We start from the raw sequence: 11,996 nt of genomic DNA on the forward strand, positions 1-11,996 counted from the left end.
AGCCGCCCAGCAGGGCAATCGTACGTACGCTGGTGTTGCGGGCCGTGATACCGCTCTGGCTCTCGGCGAGTACACGAAGAGCGTACGGGGTGTGCTGGTGACGACGAAGAACCCTGCCGTCGTAGATTATGCCGATGACGTGATCGTGGATGCGCTGCGTGTGATCGAAGAAGCTCAACGAAGCTTGCAGAATCTCGACAACCAGGAGGCGCTACTGATTGCTGTCAAGCGCACCAAGCAATCACTCAGCCGTATGAACGATTGCATGCCAGGGGTACGGGATATCAACGAGGCATTCGAAACGATCACCGATCTGAGGGGCATTCTGGATACGGGCGAGTACCCACCGTCCGATCGACCGTACGGCGAGCTGCAGAGTGAGCTAAAGTCTGCGGCGGAGCAGTTGAACAATGCCGGTGGTCAGGTGGCGCATTCGTACGAATCTCCGATCAAGCTGGCCAACACGAGCCAAGAGTTCTGCCAGGCGTACAAGGATCTGCTCACGGTGACACTCGAGATGGCCGGTCAGACGGGTGAAGAGCGTGCGCGCGAGGAGATTGTTAGCTCACTGCGTGGCGTATCGAACCAATCGATCAGTCTGATGGCAGCCGCCAAACACGTGGCCGGTGATCTGCGACGTCCGAATGCTCGCAATGAGCTAGCATCAGCCGCCCGGCTCGTCACCGAAAGCATCAATCGGCTGGTGGACGTGTGTACGCAGGCAGCCCCTGGACAGAAGGAGTGCGATGGTGCGATCCGTTGCATTGAATCGCTTCGACCGCTGCTCGAGTCGGCTCAGGAGTCGCTCACCGATCAGGGTTACTTCGAGTGCCTGGAGACGGTGATGGAGAAATCACGTACGCTGGGCGATGGTATGACCGGAATAGCGAACAATGCGAAGAACTCGAAGCATGTCGAGTTTGGCCATTCGGTCATCTCGGTGTCGGAGTCGATTCGTGGATTGATTGAGTCTGCTGCTCAAGCCGCCTACTTGGTCGGTGTTTCCAATCCAACCAGTGTCGGTGGTCGCCCGGGAATCGTTGATCAATCGCAGTATGCTAGGGCATCGCAAGCGATTCGTCAGAGTTGTGACGTACTGCGCTCACCGTCTTCATCCCAGCAGGAGGTACTAGCGGCCGCTACGATCATCGCGAAACATACGTCATCCTTGTGCAATGCATGCCGTAGCGCTAGCTCCACCACCACGAACCCCGTGGCGAAGCGTCACTTTGTGCAGGCCGCGAAGGAGGTCGCCAACTCAACCGCCTCACTGGTGCGTGAAATCAAAGCACTCGACAAGGACTACAGTGCTGCATCGCGGCAACGATGTGCCGAAGCCACGGAACCATTGCTGGAAGCCGTTTCATCGCTCTGTCAGTTCGCCTGCTCGCCGGAGTTTATCTCTATTCCGGCACGCATCTCAACGGAGGGTAGAAAAGCCCAGGAACCGATTCTATCCGCCGGTGGTGGCATCCTGGATGGTGCAGTAGAGATGGTCCGTACGGCGAAGGTACTCGCACTGACACCGACCGATCCACCGGTCTGGCAACAGCTGGCCATCCACAGTCGCAACGTTTCGGAGAGCATTAAACGGCTTGCTTCCAGCATTCGCGAAAAGGCTCCCGGACAGATGCAGTGTGATCAAGTGCTAGAAGTACTGAAGGATTGTTCACGTGAGCTGAATGCCGCATCGTTGGCCGTCGGTGTTGATGGATTGCCACAGCGCAAGGATAACAATCTGCAGGGATTCACCAACCAATCGCTGAACGCGGCCTCTGAATTGATCGATCGTCTCGAGCCGGTTAAATCGTCGGCGAAGAAGAATGCCGAAAGCTTGGGTCACGCCGTTAACCAGATCGCCAAGCACATCGTACCGCTAACGGGTGGTGTGATCGGTGCTTGCTCACAGCTCGTCCATTCCGGCCAGCAGACGGTACTGATCAACCAGGTTAAATCGGTCGTCGAGTGCTGCTCGCAGCTCGTCCAGACGGCCAAGAATGCCGGTGGCAATCCGCGGGCGGCCCAACTGCATCCGGAGCTGGATGAAGCGGTCGAGGCGACGCGTGAAGCAATCCAGGAGCTGAACGCTACCGTCGAGCGCCTGTCGACGGAGAATGGTGTCGTGACGGGACTGATGGAACAGGTTTCCCGCTCGATGTCACGCATCTCCGACAAACGCCAGTCGTTCCTGGGTGCTTCTCTGAACGACACGTACGTCGACTATCAGACGCGCATGGTACAGAGTGCCAAGGAGATTGCTCGCTACGCGAACGAAATCAACGCCAAGGCAGCAATCGATCCATCAAAGTTGGCGCAACTATGCGTGGAGATGACACACCACTACACGCAACTGGCGCAGGATGCAATCGGTGCGTCAGCCCTAACCACATCGCCCGATGTAGCAATTCGTATCCGTAACACGGTACAGGATCTGGGACGCTCCGTGAACACACTTATCCAGTCTACTACCGGCATCCGGAAGGACGATAGCAGCGGATTGGTGGAGATTTCGCGTGGTGCGCGCGACGTTTCCGAGAAGGTAGCACAGGTGCTGGCCGCTTTGCAGGCCGGTTCCCGTGGTACGCAAGCGTGCATCAACGCGTCGAGCACGGTGTCGGCGATCATCAGCGATCTCGATACGACGATCATGTTTGCCACGGCTGGAACACTGCATGCGGCCAACGACGAGGAAGGCCGATTCTCCGATCATCGTGAGCACATCTTGAAGACCGCAAAGGCGCTGGTGGAAGACACGAAAATACTGGTGGCTGGAGCCGCCGGAACACAGGATCAGCTAGCGGCAGCTGCACAGAACGCTGTAACTACAATCTGTAAGTTTCCAACGGCATTACGTGACATAAATGGATTTGAATGCAAGCCTTTACACTTTTCCTTCTCTCGAATTGCAGTGCAACTGGCCGATGCGGTTAAGCATGGTGCGGCATCGCTCGGTTCCGGGCAGCCCGACTCGCAGGTGATGGTGATGAACGCGGTCAAAGATGTCGCGGCAGCACTCGGTGAGCTCATAAACGCTACTAAACTCGCCTCCGGCAAGCCCATTAACGATCCAGCTATGAATGACTTGAAAGATAGCGCTAAGGTATGTTCGTTTTATGCAGACACTCCTGCCTTTTATCTTTTTTTCTTTGTTTTTTTTTTTGTTATGTATCTCGATCCACCCCGTCCTTCCTCGATCCCGTGATCCTTATCTCATCCTCCTTCCACCCCATTCACTGTTTCCCCTTTTGCACGTGCACCGTGGCGTGTGTATCGTGGGTTCTATGTGTTTGTTCCTTTGCTAAAACCTATCCAGTGTCCTTCTAATGTCTGCGATGTGCCACACACCCACACACACACCAGAATACGAAAGAATGCTGCACACATTCCGGCACACCAATTAACCATAAATGAATGCACTGTGTCTGTGCCCATTGCCTTTTGCATGGCTTCGGTTTTTCGATCATGTTGCAATTATTGCGATGGTGGTTTGATAACCGCAGCTCTCTGGCTGTATATATTTACACTCGCACACAACGCACACTTTAAACTATTAACATCCTAACGTGCATTGAGGCATGCAAGGGCCTGTAGGAATGCTGATGCTACTGCTTCTGCCGTAGATCCTCTAAACTCCCCGTTTTCGTTCGCCAATCTCAGTCTCAATCGGATCTTTACGAACGAACGAGTAGTGCTGCTTCCCCCTTACTTTCCTGCTAACACTATATTCTTTCTGGTGCGCGCGCGTGCACCTCCTTTCCTTCAGCCTTCGTCACGATCACGAAGGAGGCTGAACGAACGGGGGTCCAGTTGGCACACTAGTTGGCACACTGTGTTTTAATTAAATGCAGACAAACAGCCAGATAGACAGCTGAGGCTGTACCCCTAGCAAGGAGCATCGAACACAATAGAACACACGCAAGCACTACACTCACGCTCACAGACACTCCCTCTCCTCCACGTGTGTTTCATTTACATCTCCTTTTTTCATAGAAGCATAATCAAAATGAGTTCTAGATTGAGTCCTACAACCACGCGTGTTTGCCACTGTGATGAGATGATGAGCTGTGTTGTCCTGTTTTCCAATGTTTGCTGCGTTTTCCAACTTTTCGCTCGGTTCAAGGCGTTCTGCGGCGTTCGATTCTTCTCGATTTTTCCTCTAGTCTCACTTTTCCACGACATTTTCCGCCTCCCTCTGTATTCTCCTTCTTCTTCTACTGTTCCTACCTCTACTGTCTCTGTGCTTTCTGGTTCAATACGTGCGGCTGTTGCTGCTGCTCCTGCTGAGGTGCTTCGTTGAGCTTTTATCGGGAAATCGCGCGTTGTCGGGGGAGTATGGAATGGAATGGAAATGGAATGGATTGCCTGTATCTGTATATCCTCTCGGCATTCGGCGTATTGTGTAATCTATTGTAACCCTAGAATCGTGTGTCTTTTGCATCTGGGAATGTAGAAGCAGCGGCGGCTGGTACACCCACGGTACGGTACGGATCCACTCCTGGATATAACCTTCCTTCTGCATGATGTATGATGATGGTGGCAGTTCTTTGGCGCATGTTGGGAGAGCGCGCGCACTAGAGCTACTCTCTCGCGCGCGCGCGTGTGTTTATCTCTAATAGCATTGCATCTTCCTTTCTATCAGTTCTTCTGTATCGCGTGGAGCAGTAGAGCAGTGTTGACTTCCCCTTTGGTATTGGGTGTATCGGTATTTGGGGAATTACCAGCCGGGAAATCTTTTCCTTGCTGGGCCAACTTTGATGCCTTTTTAAGGTGATGGAATCGTCTTAACAAACATTCGCACGCACCGAAGTTGTGTTGCTGTAGACGTGACTTAAAATGGGAGCTGGGAATTGGAGAAAGAAGCTTTGGCTACCGACGAATTGTGTTGTCTAGACACTTTGTTCTACCTTTTCTTCCACCTGTGGTCTCCCATTCCCATTCACAGATGATCCGCGAGCTGTGCCTCACCGAGACGAGTACCAGGTCCGTGATGGCCGGGTATCGCCACATACCTGATGGTCCAGATCATCATCAGGAGCAATACCTTTACACACATCATCATCACCACCACCACCACCACCAAGAGCAAACGCACACCACTCGCTCGAGCTCCTCGTACTGCTCCACCTAACATGCTTTTATCGTCCAGCCTGTTTTATGTTGTTGCTGTGGCTGTGGCCGCTCGTCGTTGTCGTGTTATGCCCTGTATCCTGAGATGCCTGACTCGCCTGGACTTCACCACCTTCCTTCCTTCCACTAGGAACCGCAAAACCGTATTTTTTCACCTTTAGATCTGTGCTTTCTCTCTCTCTCTCTCTCTTCCCTATCTTCTGCACCATAATCATCATTATCATCATTCTAAACGGCACACATCCACATGTTCCGGCGAATTCCGCTTTACCACCTCCTCTTCCGTGGCTTTCCAGAGAGCTGCCAGCTGTTGGTGGCTTAGCGACCAGGAAGAGGAACTGTGGCACCTACTGTCCACCGTGCCGACACTGTTCGATGGAGTGTTCTAAGCCCGTTTATCACGTGCCATATTACTGTTCACCAGCGTACCTCCTTTGCCTATACTATCAAAATGTGGTGTGTTTTTGTGCCCCTTCTACACTATATATTGCGCTATGTATTTGCTGAATAAAAAAAACACGTATCTCTAGACCGCCAGTCGTGCCATTTTTTTGCTGGCCAGTATCCCCGCCTTTCACGTTGCACAATTTCCTCCCCTGCGTTGTCTTCCGTATCCTGTGGTTGTGCTATCTCTATTTATGTGTGTATGTGTCTGAGTGTGTTTGTGTGCCCCCCGTCCGGCTCGGGTAAGCCGCCGGAATCACGTCTTCAAATTGTTCTTGGCGATGTGAATCAGGAAACACTCCCCTCCCGAGAAGTCGGGCAACAAATGCCGGGAGTCTTCTTCTGCGATCTGAAATGGCAACAGTAGGTAAACTCATTTTGATTATGCTCGCTCCCGTCCCTTATATTCCGACATTCGTCGGGATTCAGATCTCTCTCACACACCGTCCGCGAGACACACGATATTATCAGTTCTAATCAGTCCACATGGGCTGAAGGATGGGCGAGGTGAGCCCGATCGATTGATTGCCGGTTCATCTCGCATCATTCTGCGTCCCGTGGCTTCGTTCTAACAATCAGAGTTTTGTGTTTGTGTTTGTTAATCCGGTTGCGGATCCGCAGCGACAGACGGATGGTATTAACCCGAATTTCTTCTTTTTAATCTCTCTTTTCCCCCCCACCCGTTTGATGGAGTAGGTTATGGTGATGAACGTCACCTCGTTGCTTAAGACGGTGAAGGCGGTCGAAGATGAACACACACGTGGTACGCGCGCCATGGAAGCGACAGTCGATGCCATCTCGCAGGAGCTCCGTTCAATGCAGTACGCCCCAGAGATGATGCGATCGAGTATGCAGCAGCTATCGAAACCGGAAGATTTGATCACCGTCACCAAGCACGTGACGGCAGCGACGGCAAAGGCGGTGGCAGCCGGTACCTCGAATCTGCAGGCGGACATTGCGGCAGCCGCCAACCTGGGACGCAAAACCATCTCCGATATGTTGATCGTGTGCAAATCCGTTGCCTGGTCGTGCGCCGAAACGCCAGAACTGCGCCAACGTACGCTCGATGCGGGTTCGGCGGTGGCGATCGCATACCGCGATCTGCTCGAGGGTATCCTCCATCACTGTACGGCCGACGAACGGATGCAGCTGTCACGCCGCGTCGCCATGTGCGTGACCGATCTGGTCGGTATGGCACAACTGCTGAAGGGCTCGGAATGGGTCGATCCCGAGGATCCGACCGTGATCGCCGAGAACGAGCTGCTCGGTGCGGCCGCCTCGATCGAAGCGGCTGCGAAAAAGCTGGCCAACCTGCGACCCCGACGACAGGAAGTGAAGGTAAGTTTGGCTTAGTTGACTTAACCGTGATCTATTCGTCAGTTTTTATCGTTGCACTAGTGATACGGTGCAGTCTATTGTTAAGGGGGAACATTGGTGAAGGTTAGCAGTGGTAGTGGTGATGGTGTTTGGTGTGATATATATATATGTTGGATTTGGATGCTTTCGGTAAGATATGTTTGATATTCTTGGTTGTTAAATTGTTCAATTATCACCCAGGAATCAAACATATTATTACTGTGACCATCGTTGCTCGTCGCGTACCGTCGTTGGCCAAACGGAAAATGGTGGAAAGGAAAGTGTTGTCTCCCCCACAAAGACAGTGCGATGTCAAGCAGGAAGGAACTAATAGTGATCTGGAATTGTGAATATAAAAACGAGTTTGTTTACACAATCAGTATGTGGCCAGTTCAGCTCAGCAGTTGTTCTGTGCATTCATTTCTTTTGTTTTTGTTTCTTTAATTTTATCCTTTCCTATTGTTTCACTCTTTTTTGTTTGGCTGCAATCATTTTTTAATTATCTTTTCACACCATTTTCCTTTTTGTTTGATACATTTTGTCAATCATTTTCCTGTTGTTTTTTTTGGTTTTAATTTTTGATCGTATTGTCGACGAATCGATGGTTCAGTTTTCTTTTTTTCCGTTTTGCAATCCAAAATCATTTCGTTTCACTCTGGTTAGCTCCTCTTTTAACCTCATTTCACCACTTTCCTCTCTTTTAGGAAACGGACGAAAACATGAACTTCGACGAGATGATCCTGGAAGCGGCCCAGAGCATAATGGCGGCCTCGTCATCGTTGGTGCGTGCCGCAAACGCGGCCCAGCGTGAGCTTATCGATCAGGGTAAGGTGGCGAAGCGACCACTCACCTCATCGGACGATGGTCAGTGGTCGGAGGGATTGATATCGGCTGCCCGATTGGTTGCCGCGGCCGCCCACAGTCTGGTCGAAGCGGCCCAGAATCTGGTGCAGGGCGTGGGCACGGAAGAGATGCTGATTTCGTCAGCGAAGCAGGTCGCCAGCTCAACCGCTCAGCTGCTGATCGCTTGTAAGGTGAAATCGGATCCCAACTCGGAGACGGGCCGTCGATTGCAGGCGGCCGGTAACGCCGTCATCAAGTCCACGGACAAGCTGGTACAGGCCGCCCAGCAGGCAATCGAGGGTGAGGAGGAGCATACGCTACGCCTGAATCGCAACATGGTGGACGGAATGGCGCAGGAGATCAACGCTCGGTCGGAGATTCTGATGCGCGAGCGACAGCTGGAGGAAGCCAAGAACAAGCTGATCGCGATCCGGCATCTGAAGTACCGGCAGAAGCTGGCCGGCGGCTTCACGACGGACGAGAGTGACGAAGGTGGCGTTGCACCGCCACCGTTCACCGGGTACAGTACTACCGTATCGTCCACCTCACCGAAGCCACCGCACACACTGCCCAAACCGGCCCCGGGAAGTTATTCCCCTGCCGGTCAGGCCGGTGCCTCGACGCTGCCACGCCTTCAGCAATCCTCACCGGTAATGGGTACCGGTTCGCCGACCTTCCAGCGACCCGGATCCGGCAATCAGCTGCTCACGGCCAATGCCGTCCCGAAGCCCTATCAATCGGACACGATCAAATCACCGTCGGCGCTGGTTTCGCCCTCGATGCTGAACCGCACCTACGATACAACGCGCGTCGAGAATACGAACCTGAGTGCGTCCAAGTTCAACCGCACCCAGTTCGATGCTGCCGTCCAGGATCTGCAAAACAAGGTGCAACCGTTGTCCACCTTCCGGGGATCACCAACGCAGCATACCAATGGTGGTGGTGGCACGCTCTTGCCTCAAACGTACGAAGGATTTACAACCAGGTAAGGAACAAGTTCAGGAGACAATGCGACACTGGCACACACAAATCTATACACAATTATACAAACCAGAATCGATGATAGCTAGCATTGGTGATGGGAGTTTCGTTAGTTTAGAATTTAATCTGATGCATCTGAAGAGATTCATTGTCTCTAACTGAGATCTCTAATCGATTGCACAACTACTCCAGGGTGATTGTAAACGAAACACCAAATAACGTAATGCATTGTTACCATCTCAACACTAAAAAAAACTCACGCACGGTGAAAGAATGCTGGAACTGTAGAATTGATACCAATCCGCCAAAGAGCCACCACGTTGCACGTTGTTATCGGGGCTTGTATTTCATAGCCATTCCATTTGTAAAAAAAATCCAAATTGTTTCGTACATTGTAGAACACAAAAAAAAACCATTCCCTCAACACATCATAACACACGGTGGCACACATATACATTACCAATGTTTAGGGTTCATTTTTCGAAATTGTTGTGGTCGAATAATAATAGTTTGCTGACGATTAATAATCGCAACCAACCCGCTAACCAACAACATGTTTTTTGTTTCTCTTTCTCTCTCTCTCTTTTCTCTTTCTCTCTTTTTCTCTCAATTTTGAAACCCATTTTTGACCCCCCGGTGCGCCCGATAACGATTGCGCAGATACGAAACCCGTGTCTTCCAGAATGCCAATAACACTAATCCAAGTAGCCCAAACCCGCTAACTACTGTGGAGCAGAAATTTGCCAAGCTTAACCTAGAAAACCATGACAACCTGCAAGAGCAGCAACGATACCAGCAACATCAGCAGCAGCAGCAACAGCAGACAAAACCTAAAACGCCTCCTCGCACCTTTGGTACGCCACAGCGTAACACGCCACCTGCTAGCTATCCGATTAACAGTAATGCTGCTGCTGCTGCCGCGGCCGGCGCTACTACACCACCGCACCAACATCAAGCGTCACCACAGCCACACTTCCTGCGCAACGCAACGAGCTCATCCAGTGCAGCTCAGCCTGCTTCGCCCGTACAGATTAAAAACGGTACCGTTAGTCTCTTTGACAGTGGGGCTACCGATGCGATGAACAATAGCAGTAGCACCACCACCACCACCACCTCCTCCACGATGGCTTCGAGCAGGGACGCAGTGCAGCAGCAGCTACAGCAACAGCAGATCATCCAGACCAAAAAGATCCAGATGATGAGCACCACCTCCAGCAGCAGCTCGTCGACCGTCATGAAGAGTCATACCACCGGTGGTGGTCCGCCACCGGAATGGAAGTAGAGCACGCGAACGATGGTCACCGTACAAGCCACCATGCCATGCGTACCACCACCTGTCCTATGTGTGTGTTAATCTTCGATACGAAAGTTTTTTTTTTTTATAAGCAACTAACCATAATGCGTCCTTTCGAAAGCAAACGCAACGAAGAAAGGATGGGAAGGAAGGAAAGCGAAAACCGAAAATCGATTCCTGTTAAATTGTTTTGTTGCTAGTTTTAGAGATATTTAAAGGTAAATGGCGCACAGCACAACCATTAACCGAAGCGAACAAAAATTGCAAGTGCCTAAAAAGTGCAGAATTAAGATTTAAGAAAATTCTAAAACGAAACGGAGATTCCTTCCGAATCTAGCAGGCAGAGAGAGATGCACGCGCGCGCTAGTAGCACGCTTCGAACGGCCGCCCTGCCATTTATATAACCGCCCATCAAGTGCCACACTACGAAAATTCGCGTGATTCGTTCTTACCTTCCGTTTAATGGACATGCCCAAGCCCTCGCTCCCTGTCTTTCCCTGTGCGCAGGGATCGCTCAAAGTGCAATTATGTAAGAAAAGTGGCCCAAGTGGCCAAATCGGGCGCCGTACGTCGCGAAACAGGACGAGAGGGAGTGACAGCGTGGGGGTTTTATGTAAAAATTTTATAACGCTGCTTTAGGAGTGTGTTTTTAATGTGTGTGCGTTTTGTAAAATAGCTATTATGGCGGATGGTACGAAACTAGGCGTTAAGAACGAAACTACAAGCACACGGTGCCTATCCTCACGTCAAGGAATGCCTTTTTTGTGACTCGGAGTGTCAGGATAAACCAGGGAACGTCCCTTGACGGTACAGAAACACACCCTAGCCAAGCCACGAAGGTCCCTAAATGCTACGTTTGATAGTGCAACAAAACATGCCTTTTCCAGAACCCTTAACCACTGCAGTTGTGGCAACGAAAAGGCGCACAATTACAAACATGTTCATATGCCACATGAAGTTTTGCCAAAAGAATTCTTCCAAATCGAACGTGGGGAAGCAGCGACAGATAGACGCGATCAGCAGACGTAAAGTGCCATTAGTCTCTTTCTGTCCATCACCGTGCGTGCGGCCCACGTGCTAGTTAGTGAGTGAGTGAGTGTGGGCGAGGAAAGTAGAAACAAATCGTAACAGGACACATGGTTATACTAAACTAACTAATTGCTTACGAAACCACCTGACGTACGGGGAAGATGGTTTCTTATGGCGTTTTTAAGCAAAGCTACCTTTTAGTCATTTTAGTCGACGTCGACGCCGTCGTGCGCGGCGGTCTATTGTTCTATTTTATTTTACTTTTTTACTACTGTTTTTTTTTTTAATGGTAACACACAGAGTTTAGAGTTTTCGCTTTTATAAACCGTCTTCTTTCACTAGTAGTATTGCCATCTAAACAAAAGAAACATAAAACAAACACAAAACAAACTCCGCGTTGCCTAACGAAGCAAAGTAATAGTAGTAGTAGTAGTAGCCAGTAAAAGTAGTAAAAGGGTAGGTAGGTAAGTAGGTCGACGTGATAGAGGGATACTTACTTATCGTGCGGCGGCACACAGGAGCTGCTTTGCTCGCCTCCTTTGCTTCACCACTCACTCGAGTCTCTTCGGTGTTTTTCGCAGTCGGCGGTTGCTGCGAGGCACTACCGCTGCCTGTGTATCTGTGTGTGTTTGTGTGTGTGAGTGAAGGTATTTGAGGATTCCGAAATAAACGAAAAACTTAATTTAACACCAACCTACCGTGTCCGGTTCGCGTCTTAGTGCGTCATGAACTTAGCGTGTCATGGTTCCGTAGTTAAATGTGAAAGAAATGTCACTGAAACCAATCAAAGTAGTCACAACAGTGCCAGTGTAGGTGTTCGACGGAGTGCCACAGAGAGCCGGTGAGCAGTCCTGCTGTAGCGGAAGTCGTATTTCATTCCATTCTGTATATCCTGACCCCTCTGGCCGTGGAATCCCGCTGG

The 11,996-nt window shown here is 50.9% G+C and overlaps 1 protein-coding gene across 7 annotated transcripts in view; it reads left to right on the plus strand.

Moving 5' to 3' along the window:
- Nucleotides 1-11,767, plus strand: part of LOC126578423 (talin-2) — a 53,689-nt gene extending 41,922 nt beyond the window's left edge. For 3 of the 7 annotated variants that reach the window (XM_050240954.1, XM_050240955.1, XM_050240956.1), the window contains exons 8-12: nucleotides 1-2,831; nucleotides 2,910-3,100; nucleotides 6,268-6,909; nucleotides 7,632-8,755; nucleotides 9,412-11,767. The exon at nucleotides 1-2,831 is cut by the window's left edge and continues 1,213 nt beyond it. In XM_050240954.1, coding sequence (XP_050096911.1) covers nucleotides 1-2,831; nucleotides 2,910-3,100; nucleotides 6,268-6,909; nucleotides 7,632-8,755; nucleotides 9,412-10,033 — 5,410 coding nt within the window. In that variant the 3' untranslated portion in view covers nucleotides 10,034-11,767. Of the gene's footprint in view, nucleotides 2,832-2,909; nucleotides 3,101-4,942; nucleotides 5,595-6,267; nucleotides 6,910-7,631; nucleotides 8,756-9,411 lie in introns of those variants that run through there. The other 4 variants (XM_050240957.1, XM_050240960.1, XM_050240958.1 and 1 more) reach the window with 4 other exon arrangements.
- Nucleotides 11,768-11,996: the final 229 nt, after the last annotated feature.

Source organism: Anopheles aquasalis, chromosome 3, assembly GCF_943734665.1.
Source record: "Anopheles aquasalis chromosome 3, idAnoAquaMG_Q_19, whole genome shotgun sequence".
NCBI classification, from domain to species: Eukaryota; Metazoa; Arthropoda; class Insecta; order Diptera; family Culicidae; genus Anopheles; species Anopheles aquasalis.